We start from the raw sequence: 20,572 nt of genomic DNA on the forward strand, positions 1-20,572 counted from the left end.
TCCGTTGAGTGATTCACCGTCGCCAGGTGCAACCCCGCCCATTACTCCCTTCTGGGGCCGCAAAGCTCGGGTCCCTGCTCCAGCTGCTCTGATTGGCTGAGGAGATTGTCAAGCAAGGAAACGAATCCCTCACCTGCTACAGGTAAGGGCCCCCTGATTGGGCAGCGTTTCTCAAGTAGGAACTCTCTGACTGGATGGCTCTTAGTTGAAGCTAGAGGACGAGAGGTTACCTCCAAGGAAGAGGCCAGGGTAGGTAGTCTGTCAGGGGTAGTAGTCAGGAGAATGGCTCCTTTAGGGTTTCTGTTTGTTTTTGTTTTTTAATGTTTACGTCAATGTGAATTGCTTCGTGCTGCAGAAACTTTGGTCCCATTCCTGGGCAAATGAAAACCACATATTAATATGATAGTGGGGCGGGGGAGAACTGGGAAAGTGGAAAGATAACTTTGATACACTCCAGAACCGGGTTCCTCTGTTCACCCGAATAGCGCATTCACCGGCTTTGAGAGAGGAGAGAGAAAATAAAGGGTAAGGGAGCACTCAACTCCAAAGTGGAAAAAGCAGAATTAAATTATCTTTAAGAAGACCGTTAAATAGATACACACAAAGCCTACCCAGAGCCAGGCGCGGTGGCGCACACCTGTAATCCCAGCGGTTTGGGAGGCTGAGCAGGAGGATCACAAGTCCAAAGCTAGCCTCAGCAACTCAGAGAGACCCTAAGCAACTTAGTGAGACTCTGTCTCAAAGTAAAATACAAAAAGGGAAGTCTGGCACAGTGGTTAAGCGCCCCTAGGTTCAATCCCTGGTACCCCCCCAAAAAAAAAAAAGATAATAGAAACTGATGTACACATGCTATATACACACATCTCTGGGTAACTCTCTGGATATGTGCTTTACACATATATCATCTGTCAGCAAGACCTTACATTTTAAGAATTATTCAGCTTCTCGTTGTGACTAATGAAGTAATGGTTGGGTGCTGACTAAGCCTCCTTCCCTGCCCCCCAATACTGGGAATTGAACCCAGGCGTGCTTTTCCACTGAGCCACACCCCCAGTCCTTTTTATTTTCATTCTGATTGTCTTGATAAATTGTCCAGTCTGGCTTCCAATTTACGATCTGCCTGCCTCAGCCTCCCACATGGCTGGGATTACAGAGGTGTGACTTCACACCCAGCTCTCCTAAACCTCCTTTTTTTTTCTGTAGATTATGTTGATACCCAAGCTTTCTATTAATATTTATATTGTTAAATCGTTTTTAGTTTAAATTCTTGCTCAGCATTTTCACTATTTGTGGTTTCGATTTTACAGTGATTTGATTTTTACCATGTTAAGTATACCACAGTTGCGGGGGATGGGGGCAATCTGAAAAAACTCATTGCAAGTGTGCAAGTGGAAAGTTCTCACTTTTGTCCAAAAGATGGATTAAAAAAAAAAAAAAAAAAAAACTTTTGCGAATCTTTTATCTTTGCCATGTTTTACATTTCATTCTTTTGTCCATGTCTCATGATCCAGTTTCCATTTCTGGTTCTACCCAATTTAAAGCAATGTTTATCAAGCACTTACTGGGTGCTGTAGGGAAATACAAATAAATAGACTTCATCATTTGCCATCTACTCACAAGACCAAAACAAGAAACAAGACAACATGTAACCCAAAGAGAAACTTTGTATTGGTAAATTGTAACAAGTATTTGGATGCCTGCCAAACGCAAAACTTTTCTTTACTCTCAAAGGAATTTAAAGTCTTTGAAAAGAGTTGAACTTGAAGTTAAATGTAAAGAGCAAAGAGCAGGACTGGAGATGCAGCTCTGTGGTGAACATTCGTATAACACCAGCTAAGTTCTGCATTCAATCCCACTACAGGAAAAATATTTAAAAAAAAAAATGTGGGGCTGGGGATGTGGCTCAAGTAGCCCTGCAGCCCGGGTTCGATCCTCAACACCACATACAAAGATGTTGTGTCCGCCGAAAACTAAAATATAAATATTAAAATTCTCTCTCTCTCTCCCTCTCTCTCTCTCTCTCTTTAAAAAAAAAATGTAAAGGATCTTTGACAGCCTATACTTGTACAGTTGTTTTTTTTTTTTTTTTTTATTATTATTGTTGCCGTGCTGTGGCTAGAATCCAGGGCTTCACACATGCCAGGCAGATGCTGTACCACTGAGCCATATCCCCAGCTTTCTACAGCTGTTTTTAAACCAAAATATATATTGCATTTATCTTTATTCAATTTCATATTTGTTTTGAAAATGACATATTAAAAGGCAAGCATAAATGAAATCATGTTAATTATCAATATTAAATGGGGAGCCAGGTGCGGTGGCACACACCTGTAATCCCAGGGGCTTGGGAAGCTAAGGCAGAAGGATCTCAAGTTCAAAGCCAGCCTCAGCAAAAAGCGAGGCACTAAGCAGCTCAGTGACACCCTGTCTCTAAATAAAATACAAAATAGGGCTGGGGATGTGACTCAGTGGTGGAGTACCCCTGAGTTCAATCCCTGGTATCCCTCTAAAAAATTAAATGGGAAAAAGTAAATACAATTAGTATGCACCCCAGTTATTACTATATAAAACATTTGTGTATATATTTATAAAATATAAAAATAATTTTAGAGCATGCAATTAATTTGATATTCAAAATTATTTTCCCTTAAAATTGTTTAAATTAGTAAATTTTTAAATTTCATTGGCATTGATATTTGTTTTCTTTAATCTTCCAAAAAAAGCAAATTTTTTAAAAACAGACTGGTGAGTTTGCAAAATAGAAAATTTTGGAAGGCATAATTGAATACCTCGTTAAAAAAGCAAAGACTGTGACTGTAAATGGCTCGGTAGAGATTTTGCTAAAAGCAGCAGAGTAAAGGAGCAGCAGCTGAAGGGGATGTTGGATGAAGGGAGGGTAGGTATTTTTGCTTAGAAGGAAATGCTTGTATTACTCATGGCAATAATTTAATAGGGAGGAGGGGAGGGGGGATAGTAGGGGATAGGAAAGGTAGCAGAATACAACAGTTACTAATAGGGCATTATGTAAAATTGTGGATGTGTAACCGACGTGATTCTGCAATCTGCATTTGGGGTAAAATTGGGGGTTCATAACCCACTTCAATCTAATGTATGAAATATGATTTGTCAAGAGCTTTGCAATGTTGTGAACAACCAATAAAAAAAAAAAGAAAAAAACAACAACAACAAAAAAAATTAATAGGGAGGAATAAATTAATGGTGGGTTTTTTTGGAAGAGAGGGTAATTGCAGTACCAAGATCAAGTAGAAAAGAGATGAGCTCCTGTTGAGCCTTAAAAGAGAACAGAAATACCCACATGCCATAACAAAAAGGAAGTAGGTGCTGTGATCAGTACCTTTGTTGGTGGGAAAATGTTGGAAAGTCAGTCTAATTTCTTCTGTTCTCAATGGAGTATTAAAGGAAAGTTATCAGCTGAGAATACAGAGGAAGAGGAAGTTTAGGAGATCTGAATAATAGGAAGAAGTGGAGCCTGAAAAGGAACACTCTAGACCAGTGTATTAGAATTGGTGATGAATCTACTGATGGGCATGGTGCTACACACCTATAATCCCAGCTACTCGGGAGACTGAGGTAAGAGATGCACATTCAAGGCCAGCCTCAGCAATTTAGTAAGACTCCAGGGTTGGGGATGTAGCTCATGGTAAAGTTCCCTTGAGTTCAATCCACAGTACCAAAAAAAAAAAAAAAAAAAAAAAAAAAAGTGAAGAACTGGTGAGTAATGTTAAGTTCCTACAGATATTTTGGACATAAATTTAAAGAGCTACCAGTGTGAACTTTACACTAGCTGTGTGACCACAAGGAGACAGTAGTAAGCATTTAGTTGGACTTGACAATAGTTGGGAATTGCCTAAACTAGTGCTGGAGAGAGCAGCAAAGATGCTAAAAAATTTGTAAGGGAATGACTTTTTATTCTCTGTGTCCTTCCAGGGCTTCTTTGTGCTAATACAAGCAACTATCAGTATATATCCCTTTCATATCACTCTTTATACAAAAAGATAGCATACTACATTGTTTGCACCTAACAATGTATCTTAGAGATCTTTCGTGAGTACACCAAGAGCTTACTCATGCTTTTTTTTTAACAATATAATATTCTATTGTATGCTTATAATGTTTATTTAGCCAGTTTTAACTTATAAACACTTGTTACTTTTTTTCTTTTTGGGGGGGAACGGGTACCAAGGCACTTGACCACTGAGCCACATCCCCAGCCCTATTTTTTTTTAATGTCACATTGTTGTAATTGGTTTTTTTTAAGAGAGAGAAAGAATTTTTTAATATTTATTTTTTAGTTTTCGGCGGACACAACATCTTTGTTTGTATGTGGTGCTGAGGATCAAACCCAGGCCGCAAGCATGCCAGGCGAGCGCACTACCGCTTGAGCCACATCCCCAGCCCCCCAGCCCTATTTTGTATTTTATTTAGAGACAGGGTCTCACTGAGTTGCTTAGTGCCTCGCTTTTGCTGAAGCTGGCTTTGAACTCTTGTTCCTCCTGCCTCAGCCTACCCAGCCACTGGGATTACAGGTGTGTGCCACTGCACCCTGCAATTGTTACTTTCAATCTTTTGCTAACATAATTTAATAAACACATACATTTCACACAAATGGTTATAACTTATTTGTAGGATAAAGCTCCAGAAATATTAATGCTGGGTCAAATATACTCATTTATTATTTTAATTAATATTGAAAAATTGCCCTCTCTAGGGGTTATTCCATTTACATTTGCAAAATCTATTAGCATGCCTCTTTTCCCACAATCTTGCCAAAAGACTGTTATCAAATATTAATTCTTTGCCAATCTAATAAATGTCGATTGATACCTCAGTTTGGTTTTAATTTGCAACTCTCATTATGTGTGAGATAAACATCTTCCTAGGTTTAAGAACAATTTGCATTCTGGGAACTGTCTTTTCATATGCTTTGCTCATTTATTTATTGGGACATTTATTCGTCAGCTTGTTGTCACTACACAAAATACCTGACACAGCCTACTTTTTTCTTTTTTTTTCCCCCCACTGGTGATAGGGATTAAACCCAGCTCTCCCAATGAATTTCATCCCAGCTCTTTTTGATCTTGATTTTGAGACACAGTCTGCCAAGTTGCCCAGGCTGGTCTGGAATTTAAGATACTCCTGCTCTGCTTGTGGAGTAACTGAGATTAGAGGAGTGTGCCACTGTGGTGGGTTTTTGTTTGTTTGTTGTTTTTCTCCCCAGTGCTGGAGATGGAACCCAGGGGCTCACACACTCTAGGCAAGCGCTCCATCACTGAGCTATACTCCCCAGCCCTAGGCTTTGTCCTTTTGTTTATTATTATTATTTTATTTATTTTTTGGTACAGGGATTAAACCCAGGGGTGCTTAACCTCTGAGCCACATCCTCAGACCTTTTTTCAATTTTGAGACAGGGTCTCACTGAGTTGCTTAGGGCCTCACTAAATTGCTAAGGCTAGTCTGGACCTTGCAATCCTTCTGCCTCGGACTCATGAGCCCCTGGAATTACAAGTGTGGGCCACTGCACCGGGCTAGCTTTCTCCTTTTCTAATAGCCTTCTCCTCAGAACTACCAAGGGGTCATAGGATAAATACTGTAATTAATTTCCTTTGAGGGCCCCCAGTGAATCTAGGCTTTTAAAGGCCAATAGAACCTCCCAATACTGACACCCTGGTGACCAAGTTTCCAACACATGGACCACTGGGGGACACCCAAACCATATCCAAACCAAAGAAGGATAGTTGTCTTTTTCTTATCCATTTGTAACTGCTCTTTATATGTTCAAGGAAGTAACCCTCTATGTGTGCTGACTTGAATTTTTTTCTCCCGCTTGCTGTTTGTCTTTTGACTTATGTGGTATATTTGTTCGAGGACATGCCTGTGTTTGTATGCATCGTGAAGAATGCTCTGGGCTTCTTTGTTCTGTACCTTTTGTACAAATGTTTTCACCCACTTTAAGGTAATAAAGGAATTCTTTTTTGTGGGGGGGAGGGAGGGGTGGTGTTGGGGATTGAACCCAGGGCTTTGTGCATGCAAGGCAAGCACTCTACCAACTGAGCTATATCCCCAGCCCAATGAAATAATTCTTCTTGGTAGTTTTCATTCATTTAATATTTGATCCATTTGAAATTTATCTTGTAACCAGGATGGTGGCACAAGCCTGTAATTCCAGCAATTCAGAAGGATGAGGCAGGAAGATCTCAAGTTCCAGGCCACCCAGAATAACTTGGTGAGTCTCAAAATGGGGGGGAAAAAATTTAAGGGAAAATTTTTTTAAAAAAATAGTGCTTGCTTTGGCAGCATATATATTTAATTGGAATGCCTTCTTGAGTAGCTGATAGACCAAAAAAAAAAAATCGGTATAAATGCGAACAACATATATAAAATACCTAAAACTGCAAAGTATATTCTCTTTTCAAGCATTCATGGATCATTTTTAAAAAGTGGCCACAAGCTGGGTGGGGGGCACACACCTGTAATCCCAGCAGCTTGGGAGGCTAAGGCAGGAGGATTGAAAATTCAAAGCAAGCCTCAGCAAAAAGCAAAGCACTAAGCAACTCAGTGAGACCCTGTCGAAAAATAAATACAAAAATGGGCTATTGGTTGCTTACCACCCAGCACCACAAAAAAAAAAAAAAAAAAAAAAAAAAAAAAAAAAATTGAGCTGGCATGGTGGTGCATGCCTGTAATCCCAGCGGTTTGGGAGGCTGAGGCAGGAGGATTGCTGAGATCAAAGTCAGCCTCAGCAAAAGCGAGGTGGTAAGCAACTTAGTGAGACCCTGTCTCTAAATAAAATACGAAATAGGGCTGGGGATGTGGCTCAGTGGTCAAGTGCCTCCGAGTTCAATCCCTAATACCCGCCACCCACCCCCGCAAAAAAATAGGTGGCCACAAATCGAGTGTCAACATACTTTGTTTTTTGTTGAAAGAGATCAAACTCAAGGCCTCGAACATGCTAACCAAGCACTCTACCACTGACTACATCCCCAGCTCTTTTTTAAGTTTTTATTTTGGGATAGGGTCTCAATAAATTACCCAGGCTGGCCTTGAACTTTTGATCCTCCTGCCTCAGTCTTCTGAGTAGCTGAGATTATAGGTGTGTGCTATTGTGCAAAATTATCTTTTATTAAACATATTTTCCTTTTATTATGACATACTTTCACACTTCCAATCATGATATCTTCCATCAAATTTCATTGAAATTTGTGCTATTGCATTTAGCTCTTTTTGTTTATTGTATATACTCTCATATACAACTATAAATCCATATGTTCTATATGGTAGGTATTAACACAACAATCCAAGGAAACCTCTGTCTCTTTGGTACTAGGAATTGAATTGAACTCAGAAGCACTTTACTACTGAGCTATATTCCAGTCTTTTTTTTTTTTTTCTTTTTGAGACAGGGTCTTGTTAAGTTGCTAAGGATCTCATAAAGTTGCTGAGGTTAACTAACTTCAAACTTGGGATCCTCCTCCCAAGTAGCTAACAGGCATACACCACAACATCCAGCTAAGCCTTACAAGTTCCATTTTACAAATGAGAATAGTGAAAGTTGAAATAGTTAAAAGTATCTTAAAGTCACCTCAGTTGGGTTAAGCCAGAACTAGAACTCAGAACTCTCTCAGAATCTTTACTCTTTCCATAGTAACATCCTGGCATTCACAAGTACTGTTTCCAACTTTTCACCTCACATTTTCCCCTGGGAATTACTAAATGCCTCCCTGAAAATTCATCTACTGAGTATCTCCTATGTGAGAGTTTTGGTTTCATTGTTGGCCATAACAATAAAATAAACAACCCCCCTCTGCTCAAAGAATTCAGTCTGGAGGAGAATGTAAATTTTTAATATAGTGTGATAAATGCTACAATAGAGGTATGTGCTTTGTCTACTATTCTGCATCTTGTGTTCTTCATGGAATCCAGTTATATAATTTTATCTGCTATTTTTCTCCCTTCTCCTTGAGTTCAAAAGCCCTCTTGATGAGACCAGCAAATCTCCTGCCAAATACATTCTTCTAATTCTTGTGAAATTCAGAGGGTACAAAAGACTGGAAGTTTCCCAAACAGCAGAAATGATGAGCGAAGGTCTGGTCTAGAAAGGAAGAAGGTCTACTTAAGGACAAAAAGATTCCTGAAGCTCTTGATTTAATCCCCAGCAACACACACACACACACACACACACACACACACACACACAGAAATCACCTGAACCAGCGTAGTGATTCACACCTGTAATCCCACCTACTGGGGAAGACGGACAGCCAAGTTTGAGGACAGCCTGGACAATTTAGCAAGACCCTGTGTGGAAGTAAAAATCAAAAGGGCTAGGGATATATTTCAATATAGAGTGTCACTGAATTCAAACCCCAGTACTGGGAGGGGGGGGCGGAATCCTGATGAGAGCGAGTACTGGAAGGCAACTATGAAAATGAAGGTTGATGCCAGATCTAGACTACAGATTGCTCAAAAGGCCAGGCTGAGACACGTGCTCCAGTCACTAGGCAAAGAGGACCTATTGTATATTATCAACTCTGACTGATAAGATAAAAATGTTATTTTAAGATTGGCTATGCAGTGATGCTTCAGAAAGGCTGAAATTAGAAAGTTCTGAAGGTCAAAAGCTAATAAAGCTCAACAAACACCTACTGAAAACTCACATTCACCGAGGTAAGAAAATGAAAGCCAGTCCCTACTTTTGAGGCGCCTAGCCAATTAGGAGGGGAACAAACAAAAATGTAGTGTAAAGTTGGCACAGTGGCGCACACCTGTAATTCCAGTTACTTGTGAGGCTGAGGAAGGGGGATTTCAAGTTTGGGGTCAGTCTGGGCAATTTAGCAAGACTCTGTCTCAAAATAAAAAAAGAGGCTGAAGATGAAGCTCAGCAGTAGTGCACCCAGTTCAATTCTCAGTACTCAAAAAAAAAAAAAAAGTATAATACATATGATGAACACATTATGACACATGCATATGGTAAACACAAACCTGGTATAAAGTAGGATGAAAGAGGAAGTGCAATTTAGTATGAAAAGGAAGGCAGAAGGAGGCAAGCTAAGTGCATGTAGCTGGTGAGTCCTAATGCTTGAGCCTCACCTGCTGAAACAGGTAGTTATGAGGAAAGGGAAAGAGAACTTTAAAGGTAATGGCCTGGAACTGCCTGTTAGGGTTATTAACCAAACAGTTAATGAGGGAGAAAGAGGAATGTTCTTTTAACAACGATCAAACCAGAGGGCATGGTTATATAGTAAGCCAGATCACTTTACTTCTAGGATTCTAACTTTGAACTGTAAAACAGAAAGAAGCAAAAGATAGATGTTGGCAGGCCAGGAAGGGTGCTAGAAAACTCATCTATAGTGATAGAAAGTGGTTGCTTAAAAAGAGAGAAAGGGAGAGATTGGAAGGGGCACCTGGAAAAAACCTGGGGATTTCTGTGTTCTAAATCTTATTTAGGGGTGGGCTGGGTGGTGGCTCAGCTGTAGAGTGCTTGCCTAGCACATGCGAGGCCCTGGGTTCAATCGTCAGCACACATACAAAATAATTAAAATAAAGGTATTGTGCCCAACTACAACTAAAATAAATAAAATAAATATTAAAAAAAGTAAATAAATAAACCTTATTTAGGGAAATGGTTACAAGGGAGCATACCCCAAACTCAATGAATTAAACACTTAAGAACTGTGCATTTTATTATAGGTAAATTATGCCTCAGTAATAATAGTAATGAGGAAATGCTATAATCTATCACAAAGATTGAGGGAGGGAAAAAAGAAACAAGAATAGTTAAGACTCAGAGAGGAAATTGGACCACAGGAGAAACTTCCCAAAGGGATTTGGTTATTTGAGGAAAGAATAAATGACACAATTTGCCCTTTCAACTTTATCTTCTGACCCAACAATGTCTGGCTAAACTCAGATTAGCTCAGGAAGAAAGTAGGATAGCTCTGAGGCCGAGAAGTTGGGGAGCCCAGATGAATGAGGATTTTATAAAGTGGACGGTGAGAGAAAAGATGTAGGAGGGCTGGCAATAGTCCAGAAAGCAGAAGGGAAGAGGAAAAGAAGGTGAGAAAAAAAAAAAAGCAAAGAATGTAAGAAATGTAGGAAGGAATTTTCTCAGAAACTTGAAAAAACAGAAAATTGAATCCACCTCTGGCCCAACCTTCTCTTCCACAGATAAAAGAATAAAATTTAAAAAAATCAAACTTAGGGGGAAAAAACTCTGCCATTGAAAGGTCTCAAGGAGGGCTGGGGATGTGGCTCAAGTGGTAGCACACTCGCCTGGCATGCGTGCGGCCCGGGTTCGATCCTCAGCACCACATACAAAGATGTTGTGTCCGCTGATAACTAAAAAATAAATATTAAAAAAACTCTCTCTCTCTCTCTCTTAAAAAAAAAATCCTGTCTCAAAATTAAAAATAAATAAAAGGACTGCAGATGGAATGCAGTGGTAAAGTACCCTCAGGTTCAATCCCAGTACCAAAACAAAACCAAAAAAGCCTCAAAAGATATGCATCAAACTATATGCATCATATTAAAGGGAAGTTAGATGCTTGCTGCATAGTGTTGAATTTAGTTTCAGTAAGTATTTGCCATTTCAGGTTTTTGTTTTTTTTTAATCAACTAAATTTAGCAAAATTTAGTTGGAATCAGAACAGTGTTGACAAAATCAGGGAATTGTTTGGGGTGGCAAAGGAAGGGCTCCTCATATCTGTAACATGTATATGACACATAAATATAGGGATAAAGGGTATCATCAATTCTCTTTTACCCAAAGGCCTGGAATTGCTTTTCATTTCCTCAACCCTAAAACAAAGTCTGAAGAAAGTGATGTTGGGGCTCACGAGCAATAGTAGGCAAACTTTTCCTATAAAGGGCTTAAGAGTAAAAATTTTAGGCTTTGAAGGATATACAGTTTCTGTCATTATTCTGCCGGTTTTGCACAAAAGTAGCCATAAACAATTCAAAAAGGAATGATCACAGCAATATGGATAGCTGGAGCTATTAGTTTGTGAACCTCTGGTATAAAGAGCAGTGATACTTGTTTCTGACTGTATATTAGATTCATCAGAGGAGCTAAAAAAAAAAATCCACAAATGCCCAGGTCCCACCCCACCAACATAATCTGGGGTTGGGCCCAATTTTATTTTGGGTGGGAGGGGGGTACCAGGAATGAACTCAGGGGCACTCAACCACTGAGCCACATCCCCAGCCCTATTTTGTATTTTTTATTTAGAGACAGGGTCTCAATGAGTTGCTTAGGGCCTCGTTTTGCTAAGGCTGACTTCAAATAACTGGTGATCCTATCTCAGTCTCCCAAGCCTCTGTCCACTGGGATTACAGGCATGCATGAGCCACCACATCCGGACTTTTTTTTTTTTTTTTTTTTTTTTTTAAGATGAGGTTTTGCTCTGTTGTTCAGGGTGGCCCTGCTGGGCTCAAACAGTCCTACTGCCTCAGGTTTCTGATAGGATGGGACATAGGCACAAGACATTATCCCCAGACCAAGCTTTGTTTTTTGTTTTTTTTTTGTTTTTTTTTTTAAGTTTCTATGCCATGTACACCCTAAAAACAACTGTTTTAGAAGGAGAATTATAGTTACCCAGGGAACTGCTAGAATTTGGGGGTAAGGCCAGGTAAATAAATGCTGGAAAGATAAATGATCCAGCAGTGAATTGAGGTGTAGATTAATATTAGAACCATTTTCTTTCTTTCTCTCTCTCTCTCTCTTTCTTTCTTTCTTACCACAGGATCTCAATAAATTGCCTACTGGCTTTGAATTTGCAGTCCTCCTGCCTTAGCCTCTCAAGTAGTTGGTATTACAGGCATGTACCACCACACCCAGCCAGACCCATTTTCTGCCTGCCTAACAAATTAAGTACTTCCAATACTTGATAAAATGTTCTTTATTAATGTTTCTGTGTGCAAAGCACTAAAAGGAGTTGCCTAGCCCAGCAAGTCATCTCCTTCATCACCCTTTGTTAAGGTGGGAGGGAGAGATAAGGGTTCTGCCTAACCCTCTTTCTGGAACCATTCCTTATAGGCCCCAGCATAGTTTCGAGCCCTGTGGAAACAAAGAGGGGTAAGAGAAGGACATGCCCAATAGGCAGTCCCCAATCACTTCCCAGCTAGCAAGCCACACGTTGCCCATGCCCATACCCTGTGTATCCAAGGCGCCGGGCCAGCTGTGTGGCCTGGAAGCCCCGTTTTCCCATTTGACAGAAGAAAACAAGATTCTCATCTTCTTGCTTTGGCTTCTCAGTGCGGTACAATGCTTTGAATGCAGCTGGCTCCATCTGCAGGGCACTTTCCAACTCGGACACTGGGAGAGGAGTCCAGAGAATAAATGGAAAGCAAGTCTTGATTCTCAGGGTCAGAAATCAGGCAAGAAGAGCTCGTGGTGGAACAAAATCTCCAGGCCCCAAACCAATATATGGTGGCCACCTCCCACCCTGTCAAAGTCAAGAAACAGCTTACCCTTAAGGAAATTTGCCAAATGACCTGTGAGTGCAAGTCACTTCCTGAATCCTGGGGTGTGTGTGTGTGTGCGCGCGCGCGTGTGTGTGTGTGCGCGCGCGCGCAGCCAGGAGGAGCAGGTAGACTTAGGCATCTAGATTCAGGGAGGTCAAGCATATAGAAGCTGGTTTGCCCCTCTCCTTACCCTCTGCTCTCCCCTCAAACTGGATACGCCAGTTCCACTGCCAGGATCCGCCTCCAATCAGCCCTTCTCTGTGGGAAGCTGAGGGCAGCTTAGGGAAATGTAGGATCCCCCTCACCCGGCCTCTGTATTTTGCCTTCCCCACGCCATTCTGAGATCCCACTAGCTAAGACCCTTCTGGGCTGTCTCCTCCAATCCCATACCCGGGATGTTGACTGCCCCTGGGATGGTTCCCGCTGCAGCCTCCTCCCGAGATCTCACATCGAAGAGACGGGCCCGACCTGATGTTAGGAGTGACCGGAGTTCAGGGAGCGAGACCGTGGACGCTGAAGAAGAGGGCACATGCACCTTCAGAGGGGGACTATGAAGAATGGGTGCCTCAATACCCCCTCCCCTAGCAGCACCCTAACCCTGAGAGCCTCTCTGGTCTTGCCCCTTCACTCCTCCCTCCACATACACCTCCACCCTGGGGGCCTCACACACTCCCAGGGTCACAGATAGCATTGGACATCCCAGGGCTCCCTCACAGGTACCTCCAGCCATGGTGCGGACAGCGATTACCAGTTGCAGGAATGTGGCCCCAGCCCGCCCCCTTGCAGTTGGCAGCATCTCTCCCTTCCTCCCAGAGCCCAGACCGGAACCGGAAGCAAGGCACCGCCTCCCACACAGTCCCCACAGCACCTGTTCGTGGTGCCTCTCAACATCCCACTGGAGAAATCTTTGCTATTGCCAGGGTGAGCCGGAAACGACACCCGATCTGGCACAGGTAACACAACTCAGGGTAATGAGTATAGGAATGGCACCCCACCCTAAAGTTGGCACAGCCCTTATTGGTCAAAGGGTAATGTGCCCCCTCCCTTTTGACTTGGGGCCCACAAAAGGAGGAAAAAGAGACAACTGTGGCTCCGAACAATTTTATCTTAAAAAAGGGGGGGGGAAACACCCCCACAAGGGGAAAGACCCCAAGTGGGCCCCTGCCTGTTATTCTCCCTGGCTTCAGAGACTTCTACACAGGCCTTAGCTGCTTGCTGGCCAGTTTCTTTGTGGGACAGTAGACACTGCTAAGCAACCTTCCCCATTTCTTCATTAAGTCTGTTCCCCAGAGTCGCAGGTCCACATCTAGAACCTCAGTTCCGGGGAAAGGAAGAACCAACGGAAATGCCAGAGTCCTGGGGCAAGCCAGAGTATCACTTGTCAGCAGACCCTCTGCTGAGTACTCTAAGCAAGCCCAGGGCAAGCCCCCCCAGTTTAGTATGTCCAGTATCCAGCTTGGAGACAGCACATGCATTGTGCAAGAGGAGCATAAGGACCCAGGGGCTGCATGGTAGGGGTAGGCAAGGCTGTCAGTGCATGTTCACAATGTGTGTTTCACACTACTGCAGGCTGCCATACCACAGGCCCTCAGTTCAAAGACACGCCTTTTGAACTCCCCAGAGTCCTATGCCAGAAGTGGGCAGTGAAGGAAAGGGGCACAGGATAAGCCTGTCGCTCCTGGGCTATCTGCAGTTCTTGGGCCCAAAGCCCCTGAATCCCCATAGTTAGTTGCTGTCATTCTTGATGACGACCTCTAATCCGTGGTGCCGCAATTGAGCTCGTAGCAGCAGATTCTTGTTTTTAAGGTCTTCCACCTAACATGGAAAAAAGGCAGTCAAGGAAATGGGTAGAAAAGTTGACACTACCAAGCCCCTGAAATTAGACATCCACTGGTGAGGAGGAAAATGTGAAGTGCTCTCAATGGAGAATTAAATACGGAGTCCCAAACTGGGTCAGTGGGCTATAGGGGCCTAGGGGGTAAATACTGGGATTAGGAGTCTGACCTGCTGTCGAAGTACATCATTGTCCAGCTGCAGTTGATCTAACCCCTGCAGTTCTTCAGACAACCTGTGGTTACTCTGCCGAAGCTCCTGGATATAATCACAGGCTTTGGATAGAATTCCACCTTTACTCTGCAAGACAAAGTCAACAAAATGAGGACTTAGGATTTAAGACATCTAGCACTATGCTTTCCAAAACAACATTCACACTTTGGACTTTATTTTCCCCTAAGGATGGTGATATAGCATCTCCCATGGATGTAGGGACCTTAGAGAAAGATATGAAGAGTGAATGAAAAGTGTATGTCCCACACTCTACTATTTCTGGAAATAATACCAGGAGACAGAATTCAGGCCTCCCATCCACTACCAGGGTCCTTCCATGACCTGGCCAGACTTGGTGCTCTCCATAGAGCAGTCTGGGATGATCTTGGACAGCTGCACAATCCAGTTGTTGATCTTGTCTCGGCGGCGGCGCTCCACTGTGGGTCAAAGTGGAGGACAAAGTGACTCAGTGAACACTCACAAGCCCCAGGATAAAATAACCAACCCTTCCTCCCCTCAGATATCATCAGACATACTAAACTAGGGGACTTGCCTCTTGTACTTGTTTATAGTGCATAACAGAGGTCTGTTGGGTAATGCCCTGGCTTGCCCCAGGACTCTGGCACTTCCACTGATTCCTTCTTTCCCTGCAAGTCCCTAGCCCTATTAGACAAGTCCCTAGCCCAATTAGACAAGTTCCTGGCTTCACATCTGGAACACAGCACCTACCTTCATTATGCTGAGCTCTGCGTTTCTCATCCCGGGTTGTCCGGGGAGCTTCTGATTTCCTGACAACAGAGCAGGATGATCAGAGTGAGGGAAGGACAAAAGAAATTTAAAAATAAGATTTGAGTTTGGGGTAAGGACTTATACAAATTACAGTGGGTATTAAGACTATTCATGGTAACTGAGAAGAAATGGGTCACTCACGGGGAATAAGGGTGGGTCCTGGGGGCAATTGAGCGCTGGCTTCCTCCCTGTAATACTTCTTGTGGTGACATCATCACAAAGAATTGACCTGTGAAGATGCGGGGCAGGTTCTGCCAGGACTTGGAACTAGAAAGTTCAACAAGGCCCTGGGACCCTTCTCTGAAAAGAACATGCTCCTTTCTGCTAGCAGGTCAGCCCCAGATTCCCTGACTGGCCAGGTCTTAGTCTTTACTAAGGGTCATGAATAAAGGTCCACTGTCCCAGCCATGTCCCCCAGCCCTTCCTGGCCCTGCTATCTAGCATCCTCATGCAATATCTCACCAGTGCCGGGAGGGGTTGCCTGCCCCAGTAGTGCCTCTGAGCCCTGGGTAGTAACGACAGCAGCTGTACTCCCCGATGTGGTGCCCCCTGCCCCATCACCCACGGCAGTGCTGGGAAAGTAAGTATAATGTGTCTCGGCAGCTGTCCCCTCTGTATCAACTGCATCATCACTCGTGAAAGCACCCTGGATCACCGCCTGGAAAGGGGAGCAAAAGAACAGAGTCCAGTGACAATCAGATACTTCTTTCCCCTGTACCACTCTGTAGCTTTATCCTTTGAAGAGGGAAGGAGAAACATCTAGAAAGGGAAAGTCTAGTGCCTTCAGTCAAAGCAGTCTGAGATGCCTCACTGTTCCTGGTTTCACCTCCAATCTATTAGTTCCCTTCTTCCTCTTATTACTCAGAGATTTAGCCCATCCCCAGCCCATCCCCCTGTACCTGGGTCATGGATTGGGTGGCAGGGTAGCCACTAATGGCTCCAGTGCCCTCAGTCTGGCCATCCAGCTGCCCCTCAGACACCTGGATCACCCTGTACATCACCTAGAAGCAGAGAGGAAGGGGGAAGGGTAGGAAGGGAAGACAGAAGAATAAGCACTTGGAATCTCAGGATCCTTCATAAAGCTTCCCTTGGACAAAGCCCCAAAACAAAAACCCTTCAGAGACATAGATTCAGCTGTCCTCTCTTCTTTCTCTATCTGAGGTTTCATCATTCTCCTTTCCTATAATAATTTCTCCTCTAGACCTTTTATCACCACCACCCCCAAGAGTCTACATTTTCACCTCCTCCTCCAAGTCAGGTCTCCCCAAGATGTTTGATTACCTCCCTCAACCCCAACCCCAGGTAACACCTGCAGCCACCTGGCCCCCTCCCTTACCTGGCCCCCATTCTCAGTTCGGAAGACGTACTTGACGTTGGGGTCAGGGAAGGTGGCAGCTGACTGGATGCTAGCGATAGCCACACTGGTTGGGTCCTCCCCTGTAGCCACTGCACCTGAATTAAAGGAATGAAGGAAAGTCTGTGAGTTAACTGCCTTTCTCCCTCTGTTCTACTTGAATATCCTTAAGAAGAAAGATGATAGAAGATTGTGGCTCAGTGGTAGAGCGCTTGCCTAGCATGTGTGAGGTACTGGGTACAATTCTCAGCACCGAATATAAATGAATGAATAAAATAAAGGTCCATTAACAACTACAAATTTTTTTTTTAAAAGAAAATAAAGAAAGAAGATATACATAAGATAGGCTAGTGGGGGATGGAGAAAGTCCATGACCTTGGTCTTGGTCCTAGTTTTAACACTCACCTTCCTGAATCTGCACTGTCCCCTCTTCTGTTTCAGCTGTTTTCTGCTGCCTGATTGTGGTGAAAGGACAAAGGGAAGAAGTGAATGAGAAGCTCACTGGCACAGTAACGTATGACTCCCAAACTCACTGGTATTCCCAATAGATGGGTTAGGTTAGAATACAACAAGTTAGTCTAAGTGTTTACTATGTATAGGTCCTAAGCTAAGCACTTAACATGCATGAGCTTATTTAATACTAATAAGAGCACTATGAGGTAGGTACCATAACTTCCATTTTATAGATGGGAAAACTGAATCACACAGCTGGTAGGGGATGGAGCTGGGACTTGAATCCAGGTCAGGCTGATCTCCAGAGACAGTACTCTTAGACATTTTGCATCTCTCTCACATCAGACCCTACCTCTTCTTCACTCACCCCTTCATCTCTCTGTGAGGGAGTACATCCGAGGAGCTGGTCCCTTTTTGAAGGTCTTCGTATCTCCCTGAGTGCTAAGTCCTGGTAGATATCATGAAGTTCACAGTGAGTCCGGGAAACTGAAGAGCTTGCCTAGTTCTAGATCCTCAAAGACAAAGCCAAGAAAATAACCCAATCATCTGCAAGGGACAACTGACTTCCCCCATTCTGAAGCTGAGGACTGAACTGTAGTGATTGAAAAAATAACTCTACAAATTGTGTTCCTCATCCCTCTATTATCACTCCAGCACCTGGTGGAGAGGGGATAATTATTCTGGAAAACATATATTTGAATGGATTCTTAGTAAAGGTATTATGGATTACTAATAAAGCTATAAAGATCTGCCATAACAGCAGCTCCATGGGGATTAGGAAGGGCCAGGTTTAGACAATCACTATCAAAAAAACACAGGATCACCAGACCCAGTGGAGCATGCCTGTAATCCCAGCAACTCAGGAGGCTGAGGCAGGAAGATCACAAGTTTGAGGCCAGCCTCAGCAAATTAGTGAGGCCCTAAGCAACTAAGTGAGACTCTATCTCAAAATTAAAATTTAAAAGGGCTGGAGACATAGCTCAGTGGTAAAGTGTCCCTGGGTTTAATCACCAGTACAAGAAATAAGAAATAAAATAAATAAATAAAACACACAGAGTCATGGACACTGATACTTCACAACTCGCAGACAGACTAAATAGCAAGAAATTTCAAATTTAGGAAGTAAAACCTGAAGCCACTGCCCTTTGAAAACCATCCCTAACTACAAAACCTAGATGAGCCCGGTATGGTGGCACAGGCCTGTAATCCCACTGGCTGGGGAGACTGAGGCAAGAAGATGAAGAGTTCAAAGTCAGCCTCAACAACTTAGCAGGGGCCCTAAGCAGCTTAGTGAGACCCTGTCTCCAAATTAAAAATTAAAAAGACCTGGGGATGTAGCTCAGTGACTAAGTGCCCCTTAGTACCAAAAAACAAAACAACCTAGACATGGGCCAGGCATGGTGGTGCTCACCCGTAATCCCAGCCATTGGTGAGGCTGGGGCAGGAGGAAAACAAGTTGCAGGCCAGTCTCAGCATTTAGCAAGATTCTGTCTCAATATAAATAACAAAAAGTACTGGGATAGCCAGGTGGTGGTGCATTCCCAGCAACTCACTGGGAAGGTTGAGGAAGGAAGATCGCCAAATTCAAGGCCAGCCTCATTAACACAGTGAGGCCAGAAGCAACTTAGACCTTGCCCCCAAATAAATAAATAATATTAAAAAGGCTGGGGATGTAGGTCAGTGGTAAAATACCCCTGGGTTCAATCCTCAGCACCACCACCCCCCTCCAAAAAAAAAAAAAAAAAAAAAAGTAAATAAAAACCCAGACTTGGCCCTTAAGTAGCATTCCATTGACAGGGTTCTTGTTTAGGGCTGTCCAGATTTACAGCATCTGTTAGAGATCCTAAAGCCCAAGTGTGTCATATCCAAACCTCCTCTATTTTATTCATCAAGCCTTCCGGTAGTGCAACACAGTTGCTAAAATGTTGCTATGACAACTCCATATCCACTGAGCCTCAGCAAGAAGAGAAAAAACTCAAAGCTCAGGATTCCGAAGGAGAAAAGACAATGGGGGAGGAATCCATCTAGAAGGTGCCTGCCTTAGGACCCTGACACCCAGCCAGAGGAGAGAAAAAAAACAAAGGACTGAGGAGACAGATGCCTCCAGAAACAGCTACACAGTACAAAGAAGAAAAATAATCCCAACACGAAAGGGGCAATATGTTTGTAAATTCTCTATCCATAAGGTCCTCCAACCTTTCCTATCGCAGGAAAATCTGTAGCGGATAAAAAGCTCGCGTACAAAGAAAAGAGTAACAACAAGAACAATAAAAAAAAAATTAAAAAAAAAAAAAAGGAACTGAAAGTGAAACTGTAAGAAGTAACGCTGCAAGGAGATCCCAGTCCCCAAAGGGAAGTAGCGTAAGTGTTTTGGGACCATCAAGGTCTCCAACCTCAAAACTGGGGAGGAAGTACCTCTCAGGTTTGCTGCGCTGACTGCAGGAGCAGGTAATGAGAGGGCAGAACACCCTAATCGCCTACAGCTGTCAGCCAGAGACAGCCTCGTATGGCGCACAGCACCGGGTCGGGCAACTTATTCAAATCTTAGTTGGACATCCGGAAGCATTTCCTGAGCGTTAAGAATATATGACACGGAAATCAGCAAAGGACGTTGTGGCTTGCACGCTCGGGCAAGGAGGGCCCATCAAGAGCCCTTGCTGAGTCTTTACACAAAGAGGGTGTGGGGGAGAATCCCGAAAGAATTCAGGAGCCTAGACGCTGCCAAAGAACGAGTCGTTTCCCTGCAGGCCCACCAACCAGTAGGCGCTTACGGAGCCGAGCACCCTCCAGGCGCGAGCCAGGAGACCCGCGCGGTGACACGGCCAGACCCGCGGCACTCGCGCGGCTACCCAGGTCCTCGGCAGAGAAGGCAAGAAAGGGCGCCGGGGACTCGGGGACCTGGCACCCGCAGCTGCGGCTCCCAGATGGGCAGCGCAGGAGGGCGGGGACATGCGTGCCTGGGGCGGGGAGCAATTCGGCCCACAAAGCAGGATAGGACCAGACACGGCCCCCTCCCCCAAAACAAAGGCTTCCTCCCCGGGAGTCCCCTAACCTGAAAAACTGAAATAAAACCAAAACTGCCCCGCCCTGCTGGTCCACCCCATCTCCAGGCTCTTGTCGGGTCCTGCACTCACCCGCCAAGGCCGCTTCAGCCGCCGATTTCTCCCGGCAGTGTTCTCGCTCTCCCCACTCGGGTAGCTCCATAGACAGCTGCTCATGCGCACTCCCCGCCTGCCGCCATGTTAGTGAGGGGCGGAAGTGTCTCCTCAACCCGCCCAGCCTACTCCTAGCCTCTGGGCCGCCCCACTTCCGTTCCTTCATCTTGGTGAGGGCTGAGGGCTGCGTAGGTGTATGGGGTCCCAAAGAGGTAATGTTATGGAGGACTCGCTGAAATCCTAGCGACTCTGGGCAATAATCAGAGAAAATTGACTAAGTTTGTGCGAGGCAGGG

The 20,572-nt window shown here is 43.9% G+C and overlaps 2 protein-coding genes and 1 long non-coding RNA gene across 6 annotated transcripts; 1 reads left to right on the forward strand and 2 right to left on the reverse strand.

The window, feature by feature from the left end:
* Positions 1 to 17: 17 nt before the first annotated feature.
* On the forward strand, positions 18 to 12,442 carry LOC308657141. The gene is made up of 3 exons (XR_014023852.1): positions 18 to 142; positions 6,161 to 6,244; positions 12,272 to 12,442. It is a non-coding gene; the product is annotated as an uncharacterized lncRNA (long non-coding RNA).
* TSTD1 (thiosulfate sulfurtransferase like domain containing 1) lies at positions 11,765 to 13,411 on the reverse strand. The gene is made up of 4 exons (XM_081308605.1): positions 13,195 to 13,411; positions 12,871 to 12,993; positions 12,169 to 12,331; positions 11,765 to 12,073 (listed from the first exon to the last, which is right to left on the reverse strand). Exons 1-4 carry the CDS (start codon positions 13,274 to 13,276, stop codon positions 12,022 to 12,024), a joined length of 420 nt encoding a protein of 139 aa, XP_081164731.1. The 5' UTR covers positions 13,277 to 13,411; the 3' UTR covers positions 11,765 to 12,021.
* A 154-nt stretch (positions 13,412 to 13,565) lies between these two features.
* Positions 13,566 to 20,376, reverse strand: USF1 (upstream transcription factor 1). Of its 4 annotated transcripts, none has more exons than XM_081308309.1 (11): positions 20,257 to 20,376; positions 17,490 to 17,570; positions 17,075 to 17,124; positions 16,652 to 16,767; positions 16,215 to 16,316; positions 15,778 to 15,973; positions 15,457 to 15,544; positions 15,256 to 15,314; positions 14,869 to 14,963; positions 14,485 to 14,613; positions 13,566 to 14,295 (listed from the first exon to the last, which is right to left on the reverse strand). In XM_081308309.1, the coding sequence occupies exons 2-11, from the start codon at positions 17,495 to 17,497 to the stop codon at positions 14,206 to 14,208; spliced, it is 933 nt and encodes a 310-aa protein (XP_081164435.1). In that variant the 5' UTR covers positions 17,498 to 17,570; positions 20,257 to 20,376; the 3' UTR covers positions 13,566 to 14,205. The 4 variants fall into 4 exon arrangements, with proteins under 4 accessions (XP_081164435.1, XP_081164437.1, XP_081164436.1 ...); XM_081308311.1 differs by having other exon boundaries at positions 17,490 to 17,627; positions 20,257 to 20,370; XM_081308310.1 differs by having other exon boundaries at positions 17,490 to 17,634; positions 20,257 to 20,370.
* Positions 20,377 to 20,572: the final 196 nt, after the last annotated feature.

The sequence above is a fragment of the Spermophilus citellus genome (genome assembly GCF_964194105.1).
Source record: "Spermophilus citellus genome assembly, chromosome: 9".
NCBI lineage: Eukaryota > Metazoa > Chordata > Mammalia > Rodentia > Sciuridae > Spermophilus > Spermophilus citellus.